The 17061-nt window shown below is 33.9% G+C and overlaps 2 protein-coding genes across 2 annotated transcripts; one reads left to right on the top strand and one right to left on the bottom strand.

Moving 5' to 3' along the window:
- The first annotated feature begins 8834 nt into the window (after positions 1–8834).
- Positions 8835–9913, top strand: LOC134727828 (uncharacterized). The gene is made up of 3 exons (XM_063592218.1): positions 8835–9120; positions 9331–9432; positions 9675–9913. The coding sequence occupies exons 1-3, from the start codon at positions 8835–8837 to the stop codon at positions 9911–9913; spliced, it is 627 nt and encodes a 208-aa protein (XP_063448288.1).
- Positions 9914–14352: 4439 nt separating this feature from the next.
- On the bottom strand, positions 14353–15096 carry LOC134727827 (zinc finger BED domain-containing protein 4-like). The gene has a single exon (XM_063592217.1). It carries the CDS (start codon positions 15094–15096, stop codon positions 14353–14355), a length of 744 nt encoding a protein of 247 aa, XP_063448287.1.
- Positions 15097–17061: the final 1965 nt, after the last annotated feature.

Raw genomic sequence — 17061 nt, 5'->3', positions numbered from 1 at the left:
GAACTATTATATATTTGTTTAGGGGCCAGCTGAAGGACGCCTCCGGATGCGGGAATTTGCTGTTGTTTTGTTTCTATGGTAGGGTTGCTGTCGCTTCATACATATTTTTAAAATTCTGGTTTATTGTGTGAAGAACAAGCAGGGTTCAGAAAAGGTTATAATACGACAGATCATATTTTTATCTTTGCATTTCCTATCATGATTTTCCAATCATGATTTTCTTGAGAGAGGGTTACTGCTCACAAGGAAGCTATTAAACCAAGAGTTCCAAATGTTGAAGTTGAAATCATCCCTTCGTAAATTTTACGGACGCCATCACGAGTTGGTTGACCGTTATGGAATAACCGTTTCACAAATGATATCAAATATGTTCCTTACGTCGTAACTACAATCCCCTTCCCTTTCATGAATGTGACCTACCAAATTAGACTATTTACCGGATTTGTAATCACATAAGCAACACGACGGGTGCCACATGAGGAGCAGGATCTGCTTAACCTTACGGAGCACCTGAGATCAACCGTAGTTTTTGGTGGGGTTCGTGTTGTTTATTTTTTAGTTTTCTGTGTTGTGTCATGTGAACTATTGTTTTTCTGTTTGTCTTTTTCGTTTTTGGCCATGGCGTTGTCGGTTTGTTTTGGATTTTTGAGTTTGAATGTCCCTTTGGTATATTTCGTCCCTCTTTTAATTTGAAATGCTTGATTGATTTATACTTACATAGAGGTAGGAAATTGTATTGTGCATTTGTTGACTATCAAAAAGCTTTTGACTCTGTCAGAAGAGTATATTTATGGGAAAACTGTTAAAATGTACCATTGATGGCAAAATGTTTAAGATTATAAACAATATGTTTAACAATGCAAAGTTCGCCATTTTTCTTAAATGACTTGGTCGAATTTATGTCACATTCATATAATGGTTTAGTTAATATGAGTATTGCAACACGTCTTCTTGATACTGATGAAGTCGCTGTATATTTTCGTTTATATTTGTTATTGTGTGCAGATGATACTGTAATTTTAGCCGAATCGGCAGCAGAGTTACAAGCCTCATTAAATGCCATGTATTTATATCGCAAACTTGGAAAATGCAAGTTAACATATCTAAGACAAAAGTTGTAATATTTTCAAGATCAAGACTTAACACAGATAATATGAACTTTAAATATAGTGGTGAAAGCCTCAATATTGTTACAAATGTTCAATACCTTGGTATTATATTTTCATGTAAGGGTAAAGCACATCTTGTACAGCAAGCAAGAAAACCCATGTTTATAGTCTTAAGAAAGGCTAGGAAGTTGAATTTACCAATTGATATGCAATAAGAGCTATTTGATACAATGGTTGTACCTATTTTGTTATATGGTTCAGAAGTTTTGGGTTTTGAAAATTGTAATATTATAGAAAACTTGCATATGCAATTTTGTGAAATCATTTTGAAGGTTAAAAAAATACTGCTCATTGTATGATTTATGGAGAATTGGGTACAATACCATTACATATTCTTATCAAAGCTAGATTGTTGGTTTCTGGCAACGTATCATGTGTGGTAAAAGAGAAAAAAATACATATACACTGTATTCTATATTGTATCAGCTTAGTAAAAGGGGTATCTACCACTCTTAATGGTTGTTAGAAATTAAAAATACTTTATATGAATGTGGATTTAATTTGATGTGGGATGATCAAATAATTGCTAAATCTGATAATATTAGTAAGAATGTCAAGAAATGTTTCAATGATAAATTTATGTTGAACTGGAGTAATAATGTTATGAATTCTGCAAAATGTCTTAATTACAGAATATACAAGTCTGATTTTTGTATTGAGAAATATTTATCGGTGTTACCATCTGATCTAAGAATGTATTTATGTAAATTCCGTTGCCTTAATAGTAAATTGCCCATTGAAACGGGTAGTTTTTTTTAATATTGATAGATCTGAAAGACATTGTAATCTTTGTAATGCTAATGAACTTGATGATGAGTTTCATTACTTATTCAAATGTACCTTTTTCAATAATGTTAGAGCTAAATGTTTACATTTAAATATATGTAAACACCCAAATGTTTTAAAATTTAAAGAATTGATGAATAGATCAGATTCATTAACACTTACTGGAATAGCAAAATTTTGCAAAAGTGTTATTAAAACCTGTAAATACATGTGCTTATTCATGTTACTATAATTTGTACTTCCTGTCAAACATCTGTATTAATTATATATACTATTATTGCACCTTTGTTAACCATGTTGTTCTAATTTAAATATGTTCACATTTTATTGTTTGTTAAAAAAATGTTGTACTAACATGCCCCATGTGGGGGCTTCAATGAAATAAAATGTCTTATGTCTTGTCTTATGTCTCTTTGACACATTCCCCATTTCCATTCTTAATTTTATTATTTGTAGATCTTACTTCGCTGAACATTATTGATGTTTACAGTTTATCTCTATCTTTAATATTTAAGATAATAACCAAAACCGCTAAAATTTCCTTAAATTACTAATTTAAGGTAGTAACCCAACAACGGGTTCTCCGAATCATCTGAAAATTTCAGGGCAGATATATCTTGACCTAATACAATTTTATCTTTTGTCAGATTTGCTCTAAATGCTATGGTTTCAGAGATATAAGCCAAAATCTACATTTACCCCATGTTCTATTTTTACCCAGTGTGGTCATCTTGGTTAGTTTTTCAGGGTCACCAGACAAATTCTTTTAAACTTGATACCTCAATAATGATTGTGGCAAATTTGGTTCAATTTAGCCCCGTAGTTTCAGAGGAGAAGATTTTTGTAAAAGATAACGACGACGGACGACGGACGCAAAATTATGAGAAAAGATATGCTGCTTCATACATTAACTTGATTCACGAAATGTAAAGGTTTTAATGGTTGAAGTAGAATTTGAAATAAGATCTTCCGGGGAATAAAATAGTGTCTTTTGCCTATCTCTCACCACTATATCTTTGGTGTTCGTTTTGATCAATTTTATTCTGATGGATTTATTTTCATCACTCTTGTTCTCATTTCGATTTCTTTTAATTTCCTTTGTTTTCTTTTCGGAAATCCTTTGTAAAAAAAAAAATATGTCTTCAAAAGGTAATTTTGTGATTCAAATATTTTATGGCATAGTAACTGGTTTTACTAGCTGTTTAAAAAAATAACCTATTATTCCAAGTCAGGAATATGACAGTTGTTATCCATTCGTTTTTGATCTTATAATTTTGCCATTTGATAAAAGCCTCCGTTTTGAATTATTCTCGGAGTTCATTGTCTTTTTCTATTTTACTTTACTTAATTTTTCCTTTCAATGACTCAACGAGTGGTCTGTAGATGGCTTGTTTGAACATGTGAAAGATAAACTATTCCCATTTTATAGTGGCAGTCAAGATGTTCTTTACCTTTATCCTGGACGGCCTCTGTTACAGAATATACATATAGCCACTGGACGTTATGGATAACACACTTGAAATAATCTTATGCGAATTAAACTTTGAGATGTGCTGAAAACCTTTCGGAGAAAATAAAAATAAAATAGTTCAACTATCATTATTGTTGTTGTTGTTTTAACATTTTAATATAAGTATATCAGTATCTGCGAAGCATCATCGTTGACCTCCGAATCGTGCCAAGCTTGTTGGTCCAATATCTCCAAGACATAGAAGTGAAAAGACCGTTAAGGTTGGAAGTATAACAGGATATATACCACCATGCCCCTTGAGACACTTTAGCACAGTTTGAAGAATGACCATCATGGTCTCTGTCTTTGGTAGAGAACTTCATTCCATTATGATAAGAAAAACTGTCACCTATAATCAAAACAGAATGCTTTCATGTTCGTTATTCATTCAAAATAACTTTACATATTTGCGTTAGACACATTGATTCTAGAATATTTATCTTTTTAATATCATTAATGTCCGTAAAAAGTAATACAATTGTATTGGATATTAATATTTACATAGTGTGTTAGTGACTTAAGATGATATATACGGGGTCAATAAATTCCATATGGGGTGAGAGCATATAAGGTCACTTGCACACTATGTAACAAATTTATCTGACCTACTACTAGTATTTTTATTTGTTGAATTTAGACTAGAGTTGTCTTCTCTGCTATCATAAAACATCTTCTTATTTCTATATTAAAGTGTTCAAGTGTTTAGTTTTAAGAACTTTCTTCAATTTGTCTGCACTAAAAAAAAAAATGCAAACAATAACTTTTTTATAATCAGCAACCTGGATATAACAATATTAAACACAACTTTCAATACCTTTTAATAATCGAACAATTCCAAAGTCGTAAATCCACTACTAACCGTATATTGAATTAAGCCCCGCCTCCCTACTTACCTAATATTGAATATACACGGTCTCCACGTGGGCTTTTTGAACCAATCAAACTATACGCGCATTCGCGTGTAACTATTTTTTAAGATAAATATTGAAAACCTTTTAGTGCATTTAGGGAGTTTTTCTGAATTTACCTTCGTCATAATCGCTCCTAAAATAACAAAATAAAAAAGACACTGAAAATATGAGTAGTAGAGTAGAATGGAATTTTATGTTTTCAGTTTTAAAACATTTTGGATTTAATGAATCTTTTATAAGATGGGTTAAGACTTTATATAGTGATATTCAAACATGTGTAATGAATAATGGTTGGATATCTGAGGTCTTTAAAAACACAAGAGGTATACGTCAAGGGTGTCCTTTAACTGCATTATTATTTGTTTTATCTGTGGAAATTATGGCTTCCAGATTAAGAAGCAATACTGATTTTAAAGGTATCAGAGTCAAATTAGATTGCAAAAATCATACTATAAAAATTTCGCAACTGGCAGATGATACTACTTTATTTTGTTGTTCTAAATATGATGTTCAAGTAGCTATGAATGACATTGAAATTTGTGGTTCTTATTCAGGGCTGAAATTAAATAGAAACAAAACAGAGGGGTTATGGGTAGGAAAACTTAAATCTTGTAAAGACAAAATTGAGGGAATCAACTGGAGCAATGGACCAGTTAAGACTCTTGGCATTTACTTTGGGCATTGTACGGAGGAATGTGATAAACTAAATTGGGAAAATAAGATTGAAAAGATGAATAAATTATTTTATTCTTGGCAAAAAAGAAATCTTACTATTTTTGGAAAAATTTTGATAATTAAAACATTAATTGTGCCCATTTTTACTTTTGTGGGATCTGCTTGCAGAGTTCCAGAGAAATTTTTAAAAGAAATAGAAAAAAGTTGTTTTAAATTTATTTGGGATAATAAACCAGATAAAGTAAAAAGAAATTCAATTATTAGTCCATATGAAAAGGGGGGTTTGAATATGATAGATATCAGAAGTTATTTCACCGCTCTAAAAGCTATGTGGGTAAAAAGATTAGTAAATGATTGTGAAGGAAGTTGGACAATTATACCTCAACACTATTTTTATAATTTTGGGTCAAACTGGTTAGTGTTTCAAACAAACATTGGGGATAAGACAGACGAAAGCATTGAAAACATCCCAGAATTTTATAAAGATATTATTAAATGTTGGAAATTAACTGGTGGAGGTCTAACAAAAAAAAAACAGAAACATTTACAGATATAAGAAAACAAATATTATGGAACAATAAATTTATTAAATTTGAAAATAAAGCTATATTTTTAAAATATTGGATTAAAAGCGATCTTATTTATGTAAATGATATCATAGATGAAAAAGGTTGTATTTCCCAAGACATAATTTTAAATAAACTAAAAAATAATTCAAACTGGATGGCTGAAATTGATTTAGTTAAGAAATCTATACCAAAAGACTGGGCAGCAATTTTAAAATCGGAAAATTCTATAAAAAGTATTGTTAATATAAAAAGAAACCAATTTATATTGGATGGTTTACCTATAAAATTAGAAGCATTAACAAATAAACTTGTATATAAGTCTCTGATAAATAAAAAAAATTGAACCAGCTATTGGACCCAAAAAAATGGCTGCGTATATTTGATATAGATGATGTGTTATATCAAAACTATCTATATAAATTTTTATTCAAATATTTAAAAGAAAATAAACTTAGAATTTTTAGATGGAAATTACTACAACATATTCTACCTACAAAGAAACTTTTATGCAGGTGGAAAATTGTAAACAATAGTTCTTGTAATTTTTGTACACAAGAAGAAGATTATGATCACTTCTTTATACTGTGTCCGTATTTAAAACTTTTTTGGAATAAAATAAATGAAGTTTTAAATAACAGTAAAATAACTTTTAAAGTAAAACTAAGACACTTAGTATTTGGATATAAAACTTCTGAAGAAGAATATTTTGACTTAAACTATTTTATTTTTTAACAATTGTGGGCTTTTCAATTTATAAAGCCTACTACATATCTGATCAAAAGACAAAAAATGTCAATGTTTACTCAATTTTTTGCAATGAGTTCAATAGAAGAGTATGTTTGAAGGTTAAAAGTAATGTTTTAGCAACTATTAGAAAACATATTACGTGATTAATCGATATTATCTAATATATATATATATGATGTAAAAAATGTAATATGTATTTTGCAACTAATCACTACCCTGAGTGATTAGTGGATTGTAACAGGGAACATCAGGAGCAGCTTGGACTCTTGAATGATATTGTAACAAGCCAATATTTGAAATAAATATTTATTTATGTTGTAAAAAAAAAAAAAAAAAATATGAGTAGTTCAATACGCAAGGAGTTGTAGTATAACCAAAGCGATACATATTCAAATACATCGATCTAAAGGACAACAACCATGACTGAGAAATATAACCACCGCCTAAAGTAGGTTTTATATGCTCAAATATTTAACCGTGCTTTGAAATGTTATTCCTGTTTCCCCAGCTAGAAAAAATGCTAAAAGCATTGATAATTGTCTACAACAGTCGATTTTATATTATTTCAAAATAAATGTTTAACTTTAGATTTTTATAAAATAAAAATGACAGTTTATTGATTAAAAACATATTGCAAAATCTATGGACTTTGAAAGTTGTTTATATATGTCACCATAGCTATTTATTACAGTACATTTATATACTAGTACTACACTATACGTTGTGTGTACTATCTATTAACTACGTTCATTCATACATTCTTACATTCATTCATTCATCCATTCATTGACGGACAGACTTTATTCTATACTACTCTGCACGAAGTTATTATGCTTACAACCCCGCCACTTTTTCTAGCACTAAAAATACGGTGAACTTGCACTAATGCGAGTTTCACACACTTTAGCACACACGCTACATAGGGACATCTTACTTTATTCCCTTCTTTCAGGTAAGCACATTTTCTTTTATGCTTTATCATGCATGTACTTATATCCAATTAATAGTTCAATTTATAAGGAAACTTCAAGTTAACATTTGAAATAAATGTTTATTATAATTATGTACTTTCAGTGTGAATAAATGGTTTTGCTACATCGTTATTCGTCACAATATTCAACGCCCTAATGATTAGACCAAGTGGCCATATTACCCTGTGACAATTTGGAGGTTCCACCGAGATTATTAAAAGCAATCCTATAATTACTTCATGCTGTACCATTATTGTTTTATGAAGTCCGTTGTCAGTTTTGTATTCGGCACAATATAGATGTCTGGTTACAGCCTGTCAACTTTACTCCGTTCGTCTCCACATTCCGTCAAGTAACAGTTTCTCAGTTTTACAACGAAAACAACGAAAACCGTTTGACGATAAAAATTATACATGCCAGCCTGATGTTGTATTATTATGGAGAGTATATTTTTAATGTGTTCCAAGGTACGCAAAAGTATAATTACTATAGTGTTTAGCGCATACCTTTATAGAACGATTTGAGAATTGTTTCAATTAGTTTGAAATTAATGTTAGTTTCATGTGTAAATGTATAAATCTAACATATTAAAAAGTTTGTGAATGTACTACATATGATGTGCTTATCAGTATATCCGTATAAAATGTATTGATTGTGAAGTGAACTTCATTTATTATTTTGTTTTACTACGAATCTACTCAACCGTAGGATTGATTACGACTACCTATATATAAATGAGGATCAACTAGAAAGTCACGTGTTCAAGATAAAGATAAACAGAGCAGTGTATTTCGTTTATTCAGACTATACAAAGAAAATATAACAGTAAATTTGTTTAAAAATATTTGATATTGTTTATGTATTGAAATTTATAAATATTTAATACATTATATATATCATTAACTCTTTTAACATATTTTTCAGTATATCTCAATAGTAACACAGCACTTCAATATCAAGTCAAGAACCCTGCACGATTCTGTTTCAATTTCTTTTGCACTTTGACCTTTGACATGTGAAAAGTGAGTAGTCATTATTCATGATCATTTTATCATTTTCATTATTTCTGTTTGTATTGTCCTTGTATTTGTGTATATGTTTGTATTGTCCAAGTAGTGTTACCTTGTTCTTGTATAGAACTGAATATTTTACTAAGACACAGTCCGCCCAGTTTGAATATTTATTAAGTATCATGGCTAGTAATAAATCCGCCGAGGATGGCGAATTAGTCGAAAATGTGTCTAAAGTAGATATAGACAAAATGATTAAGTTCTTACATACACATACAGATTATAAAGTTATAGTACCCCAAAGATGAAAACTGAAGGTATACCACCAAGGCCCCCTCCCCCTACACCCATAATATGGTCTAGTTTTTTACGTACTGGTGGGATCAAAGGTTTTGGAAATACGTTAAGTAGTTTCAGTGCATATCAGCGACCAAGATTCCCAATTTTTTCTGGTAAAGCTAAAATGTAGCGACTTTTGATGTTTGGATGTTTGAGGTTAAGTGTGTTTTACGTGAAGGGAATTATTCTGATTCAGTTGTATTACAGTCTGTTAGAGGGTCATTGAAGGGTAAGGCACGAAGCCTGTTGTTGTCTTTATCTGAGCATGCCTCTCCTCAGCAGATACTTGATAAGTTAGAGGGTGTGTATGGTAATGTATATACTAGCGAAGCCTTACTTGAGGAGTTTTATAAGGAGACCCAACAACAAAATCAGACAGTAGCTGATTTTGGTATGACTTTGGAGTCTATTATTCAGCCTGCTGTTGAGAAAGGTGATATCACTTTTAAAACAAAGAATGAAATGTTTCGTTCTAAATTTTGGTCCGGGATAAGAGATCCACTGCTTAAAAATTCAAGTAGGTATAAATTTGACACTGTTAAGGACTTTGATCAATTAAGGAAAGAAATCAGGGCTATTGAGCTTGAATTGTTAAATTCAGAAAAACCTACTAGCATTGTTTAGCATCAGCCTATTTCTTCAGATTCGGTCAAACTTGATGACATCTTGAAAAAGATAGATCGTATGGGTAAAAGGTTGGACACTCTTGAAAAAAAAACACCAGAGGAAGCACCAAGGACTACAGGTAATAATCAGTTTAACAATGAGTATTCTCGTGGTTATTGACGTCGAAATAATTCACGGCGATATGGTCGAGGTAATAGATATCAGAATGATCGGGGAAGTAACCGAGGTACTTATCAAAGAGAGTCTGGGCATGCAATGCAGTATACAGAAGATAATTTAAACGAGTAGGAATCTCCAATGAGGGACAAATTGGGGATTCTAAACTTGTTGATGTAAAACATGGTTCCACATTTAATTTAGCTAAATCTAAAAATGATATGGTAAGTAAGCCTAGAACTACATTATTAGATAGAATGATTGGAAAGTCAAATGAAACACATGTATATGTAAATGGAAAAAAATGTAAGTCTTTGATAGATAGTGGATCTATGGTTTCGACTATTAGTGAACCTGCATTGAGATATTTACATCCAGTTCCGACAGTAAAAACTCTAGATGAGTTTATATTATCAGTGCGAGTTGCTGAAGGTTTCCAGTAACCATACCATGGATATGTTGAGGTAAATATAAAAGTACCTTTCGATACTGAATCCATGATGGTTCCGTTATTAGTTGTACCAGAAACAGATTATAACAGATATGTTCCTGTTATTATAGGTACAAACGTATTAAGACCTATAAAGTCCACATTAACATGTGACTCTCAGGTAAATATACCACGTGAATGGGAAACAGCATTTTCAGCTATGGATGCTAGTATTACAAGTCTTGTCAAATCAACAAATAGACGTCCTATTAAGGTAAGTCCAATGTCTATCATGACTGTTACTGGTTTATGTAAGGCAAAGTCGGGTAATCAGACAGCAGTTACCGAGTGTCTTGATGATAATCAAGGTAGTTTAGGGATATGCCCTAGAGTAGTTAGCCTCAAGCCTACTGGTAAAAGCAGGGTACCAGTTAGGATATTTAATATGACAGCAAAGGCAATATACCTTAAGCCTAGGAGTGTTATTTGTGGATTAAATGAGGTAAAGATAGTACGTCATGCTGATTTAGACAGTTCAGATGAAAATACGGAGTCCTCAAAGAAAAGTGATGAACAAGATAAAGGTAAAGTACTAGAAAAATTAGGAGTGGAATTAACAGAGTTGACACCAGAAATGAAAGGTAAGTTGGAAAACCTTATCTGTAATTGGAAGTCTATATTTTCGACTAGTCCAACAGGTTTACCACTCTAGTAGAACATGAGATAAATCTCACAGATGAAAAACCGTTCAGCGAACCCTATAGAAGGATACCACCATCAATGTTTGGCAAGGTAAGGGAACATATTAGAGAAATGATAGAAGCAGGGGCTATACAGGAGTCGTCTTGTCCTTTCTCTAGTAATGTAGTGTTAGTACGGAAGCCAGATGGGTCCTTACGCTTTTGTATTGATTTTAGAAAGCTTAATAAAAAGACAATTTTGGACGCCAGAAGTTTGCCAAGAATAGATGATACGTTGGACTGTTTAGCAGAAGCCAGGTACTATTCAAAATTGGACCTTCGCTCAGCCTATTGGCAGTGCGGGGTTAAAGAGTCAGACAAACATAAAACAACATTCAATTTAGGACCTTTAGGGTTCTACGAATGCAACAGATTACCATTTGGGCTCACTAACGCATGTTCCACCTTCCAAAGGCTTATGGGACGAAGTATGGGTGAGTTACATTTAAGAGAATGTCTAATATATTTAGACGATATCATTATTTATTCAAGGACAGAAGAAGTACATCTAAAGAGGTTAGAATCAGTTTTCTCCAAATTAAAGGAACACAATCTGAAGTTGAAAGGTAAGACGTGCGAGTTTTTCAAGAAAGAGATCAAGTATCTGGGTTTTATTGTGTCCAAGGAGGGTATAAAAACCGATCCAGAAAAGATCTCTGTCGTGAAAAATTGGCCTGCCATTAAGAATGTGAAAGATCTGAGAAGGTTTCTTGGTTTCACATCATACTATAGACGTTTCATAAAGGATTACGCTAAGATCGTAAAACCTTTAAATGACCTTTTAATTGTTCATTGTACACAGAAACAGAAATCTTAGGTAAAACGCAAGAAGGCACCAACTAAGTGGTTTTGGGATGAAGCCCAACAGGAAGCTATGACAAAGGTAATAGAGAAATTAACCTCTTCTCCTATACTGGCTTATGCTGATTATACCTTACCGTTAACTGTGCATGTTGACGCAAGTAATGACGGTTTAGGGGCAGTACTTTACCAGAAACAGGAAGGCATTGACAGAGTTATTGCTTATGCAAGCCGTAGCTTACGAGGAGCTGAGAGGCTGTACCTAACCTAAAAAAGAGAGTTCTTAGCTCTTAAATGGGCCGTGACAGATAAATTTCACGAATATCTATATGGTAGCAAATTTGAAGTCAAAACGGACAATAATCCGCTGACATATGTATTTGATCGAGCGAAGCTAGAGGCCGTTGGGGATAGATGGGTCGCTTCCCTTTCTAACTATGACTTCAAATTGACCTATAGAACAGGTAAGTCCAATATAGACGCCGATGCGTTATCTAGGATACAGCCGGTGACTAAACAGATGTTTAATGATGCAATAAAAGCGTTATGTACATCTTGTATTGCTTCACCCAGCCCATTTATTGAGACCATTTTATTGACTTAGAATGTCGTGACTGAGGATTTACATGAGGTAGATATTAGTACTAATGACTGGCAAGAGGAGCAGAACGCAGATCCATCTATTAGGAGAGTTATTGCCTTGTTACAGAGCGGGCATAAACCCACAAAAAGAAAGATATCATTAGAACATGAGGATGTCCGTAAGTATTTGCGGGACTGGGATAAACTGGCATTGAAAGACGGGATATTATACAGGCATAGTATTCTGTATAATGAAAAGGTTGTACAACTAGTGTTGCCATCAGTACTCAGAGATATCGTTTTACAGGGTCTACACGATGACGTTGGACACCAGGGCAAAGATAGGACACTATTTCTAGTGAAGTCCAGATTCTTTTGGCCTGGTGTAGACAAAGATGTAGAGACAAAGGTAAAAATGTCCTATAGAAACTGTATTTTGAGGAAGACAAAGTGTAAAAAATCTGCTGAAATGGTAAGTATACATACATCGTATCTACTTGAACTAGTATGTATTGACTTTCTCACTTTAGAACAGTCAACAGGTGGGTATGAGAACATATTAGTCATTACGGACCATTTCACTCGCTACGCTCAAGCGATACCTACACGTTACCAGACGGCTAAAACTACAGCTAAGTGCCTATGGGAGAATTTCATCCAGCATTATTCATTTCCGACAAGATAACATAGCGACCAGGGTCGAAATTTTGAGTCGAAGATTATAAGGGAGTTGTGTAAGTTAGCCAATATTAAGAAGTCAAGGACGACTCTGTATCAACCTCAGGGAAACGGACAGTGTGATCGGTTTAACAAGACACTATTGAACATGTTGGGTACGTTAGAGGAAGATCAGAAATCAGATTGGAAAACCTATGTAGCACCTCTTGTCCATTCTTACAATGCATCCAGACATGAAAGTACAGGATATAGTCCTCACTTTCTAATGTTTGGTTGGCATCCAAGACTGGCTATAAACGCGTTCTTAGAGATTTCATCTGGCTCACCCGTAAAAGATCACAAAACATACGTAAGTAATTTAGAAAAGAGATTGAAATTCGCTTACAAGACAGCAGCTAATATAGCTGAAAAGGCAAGTAAACGTCATAAGACTAGATATGACTTGAAGGTACGCCATTCTAATCTGCAGAAGTGAGATAGAGTTTTATTAAAGAAAGTAGGATTTAAAGGTAAGCATAAACTTCAGAACAAGTGGGATAGAGATCCATATATTATAGATTCTCAACCTGACCCAAGTATACCTGTATACATACTAAAACCTGAACACGGTCGTTCAAGGAAGGTGACTGTACATAGAAATATGATACTACCTATTTTCGCACTACCTACCGAGGAGAGAGTACGAAAACAGTCTCATTCAAGGAGTAAAAAGGGTAAATCTCCAACTAGACCTTCTCTGGAATTACAAAAAGACGATATCGTTAAAAGTGATGAAAATGATCAAATGCTAAATGAGGTAAGTGATCACAGTGAGGAAGACGAAGACGAAGACGAAGATGGCGATATATGTGTTGTTGTAACTCGGTCTCCAGGGATAAGAGACGAGGACCGAAATGCTTCTTTGGTTTTAAATCCTCGAGCACCAGAGTTTTTACCGACATCTTTTGGTAGTTCTTTACCCGTTTCGAGTGTCAGATCCGATTTTAGTAGTTCTCGTCCGTTTTCTATAACTCAGTCAGGTTATAGTGGTGAAGTTTTTAGTGGTACGTCTGGTCAGACACGTATAAGTCAGTCTGAGTTTAATCCTAGTTCTAGTTCTATATTTAGTAGGGATGTCAAAATGTCTGAAATCTAATACTCGGATACTCGGTCAAGATACTCGAGTACTCGCGAGTACTCGGATGAATCTTAAATGTCTACTGAAAAGTACAAATTTTAGGTGTGATGCAGAATTTTGTGTTTGTTACTACCTTCCATAAACATATTAACGAAAGACAACAAAAATAGCTTAATCCTCTGTTTTTGTGTCAATTAAACAATGAATTACCAACCGTCGTTTCTTCAAATAATAGTAACCTATCACTGTGACAATAGCAATTTTTTTTATGTACGTGTTCATGAACCAAAGTCCAATAAAATCATGAATATTTGCATATCAAGTCCGCAAAAGTAGACAATATATATTAACTATAGATTAAAGATTATAAAGTTTTAATTAAACATTTATTACATCAAATGTACATCTCATACCAATCATGTTTACAAATAACTATTTATTAACAATTAAAGGTGAGAAAATTCGAGGATCAAAGGTAAGTTTACGGCTTGTAGTATAAGTTATTGAACCGTGTTTTTACACCGTTAAATGTCACTAATCAGATGTGTGGGGTTCAATGCAGGTGACTTTTATCTTGTTCTTGTTTAAAAAAATTATCTGATCTACAACTTCAGCTGAAAGTCTGTTTCTGAGTTTAGTAACCACAAGTCCGGCACATGAAAATATCCTCTCAGAAGGAACGGACGTTGCTGGTACTGCTAACACGCGTTTTGCAATTATAGATAAACGTGGGTATTTCGTCTCGTTTTCTGACCACCATTCAAGTGGAGATTTATTGAAATCAGATTTATCTAGTAAATAACTTTGTAGTTCTAACTCGTCTTGAGACTCCGGTTTGTCAGGCGATTTACTAAGCAAAAAGTCAATTCCACTTGGTCGTCGTTGTCTCTTTGGTGGCGGAGTATCGGAGCCGCTTGTCTCTGTCAACCGTTTTAGAGGCATTTCATCGATAAGACCCTCTAAAAATTCCTCTGCCGTTTTTCTTTGTTCAGAAGATAAGAAAGTTAACTGTTTGTATCGGGTGTCCATGAGTGATGCAATTACAGGTGTGGAACAGGCAGTCTTCTTGTCATTTGGTTGATAACGTCGATTCAACTCATCACTGATGACATCTTTGGTCTTACGAATTATAACTCCGTCAGAATCTTGTACCTTTAAACTTCTTCTTATTAATCCACATACAATCGGATAGACCTCAGACAAAGATACGCTGTTTTCTGAACACATGTACGTCGTTACATTAGATAAGTCCATAAGAACTGTGGACAGATCATTCATCAATTCCCACTCATGATCTTTAGGAAGAAATACAGCGGAATCTGCTTATTTTGTCACTTTCTCGTCTAACAATATATCCGTGAGAGTACAACGTTGTTCCACCAGACGTGAAAGCATTGCCTGTGTTGAATTCCACCTTGTTACAACATCCTGTACTAACTCATGTTCAGGAACCCCAAGAAGTTTTTGTCTATTGCGCATTTCTGCTGTAACAGTTGTTGAATGTTTGAAATGACCAACAAGTTTTCTACATTTTTGAATCAGTTTTGCCACAGACGCTAATTCAAACACGGGTTTGATACACAACTGCAACGTATGACAGAAACATCCGAAATCGCCCCACTCTAGGCATTTGTTACCAGCACACTCCATGTTTCGGGCATTATCATGAACGCATGTATCAATTTTGCCGTCTAACTCAAACTCGCTGACAATGGATTGCAGTTTATTTGCAATGTTGTCCCCCGTATGTCTTTCAGGCATGGCTCGCGTACACAACACATTAGCCTTTAGTTCCCAATTATCAGTTATGTGATGCTCAGTAACAGTTATGTAACTTTCTGTAGCTGTGGAGGTCCATGTATCCGTTGTGAGTGATGCACTCTTGGCAGACGATATTTCGGAAATAAGACGCTTTTTCTGTTCATCATATAATTTTGCGATACCGGATTTGATTGTATTACGAGTTGGAACCTTATACTCTGGTGCGACAATGTTCATTAGTTTCAAAAATCCATCACCCTCAACAAAACTTAACGGCAAGTAATCCTTTACAACCATTTCTGCGATTGCTAATGTCATTTTTTCTTTTGTGTCAGAATTTAGTTTTCTCGGTGAATTGATGAAACTTTGTATTGAAGACTGTTTCACTGGTGATTCTGCAGGGCCCCCAGCCGGGTGTTTTAGCCTTATATGATTAATCATATTTGTTGTACCACCACAATACTTTAATTCCGTGTCACAAAGAGTGCATTTTACAGTATTTCCATTTAACAATCGTTTAAAATAACTCCATACGGCTGACTTTGGTGGAGGCATTTTAATGTAATGAATTTAAATTAGCTAATTTAAATGATATTTTTGATCTGAGTTGTTTTTACGATGTTAATAGATTTTAAATTTAAACTACGAAGGGTATATTTCAAAAGGTACGTAAGTGGATGAAATTTGAGGGGAAAGTCTCATAATCATAAAACAGGCTAACGAGTATCCGAGTAGTAAAATGGTACTCGAGTACTCGGCCTTCCGACCGAGTACCCGAGTACTCGAGTACTCGTTGCCATCCCTAATATTTAGGGGTGCATCAGGAAGTTAACAAAATTGGCTGGTACCACGGTGAAATGATCCTTGTTGTGTTACTGTCGTTTTGAGTTCATAAAATTGAGAATGGAAATGGGGAATGTGTCAAAGAGACAACAACCCGACCAAATAAAAAAACAACAGCAGAAGGTCACCAACAGGTCTTCAATGTAGCGAGAAATTCCCGCCCCCGGAGGCGTCCTTCAGCTGTCCCCTAAACAAATATATACTAGTTCAGTGATAATGAACGCCATACTAATTTCCAAATTGTACACAAAAAACTTAAATTAAAATAATACAAGACTAACAAAGGCCAGAGGGTCCTGACTTGGGACAGGCGCAAAAATGCGGCAGGGTTAAACATGTTTGTGAGACCTCAACCCTCCCCCTATACCTCTAACCAATGTAGAAAAGTGATTGCATACATTATATATATATACATATATATTGTGTTATTTCATTTTTATTTTCGTGGATACTATTTTAGAGTTTTGTTACAAGGATAAGATCTATATATTTCATGCTATGAATTTCCACCATTCCCCCGTTTCAATGCACATAGAGGCGCTTGCCACATGAGCTTTGACTCTGGAGGCTCACAAACCATGAATGGTTTTTTTTTTACCTGTCCTTTTTCATAAATTCGGGATCATATGATCTCGTTTT

Source organism: Mytilus trossulus, chromosome 8, assembly GCF_036588685.1.
Source record: "Mytilus trossulus isolate FHL-02 chromosome 8, PNRI_Mtr1.1.1.hap1, whole genome shotgun sequence".
Classification (NCBI taxonomy): domain Eukaryota; kingdom Metazoa; phylum Mollusca; class Bivalvia; order Mytilida; family Mytilidae; genus Mytilus; species Mytilus trossulus.
This window is presented reverse-complemented; position numbering and strand designations above follow the sequence as displayed.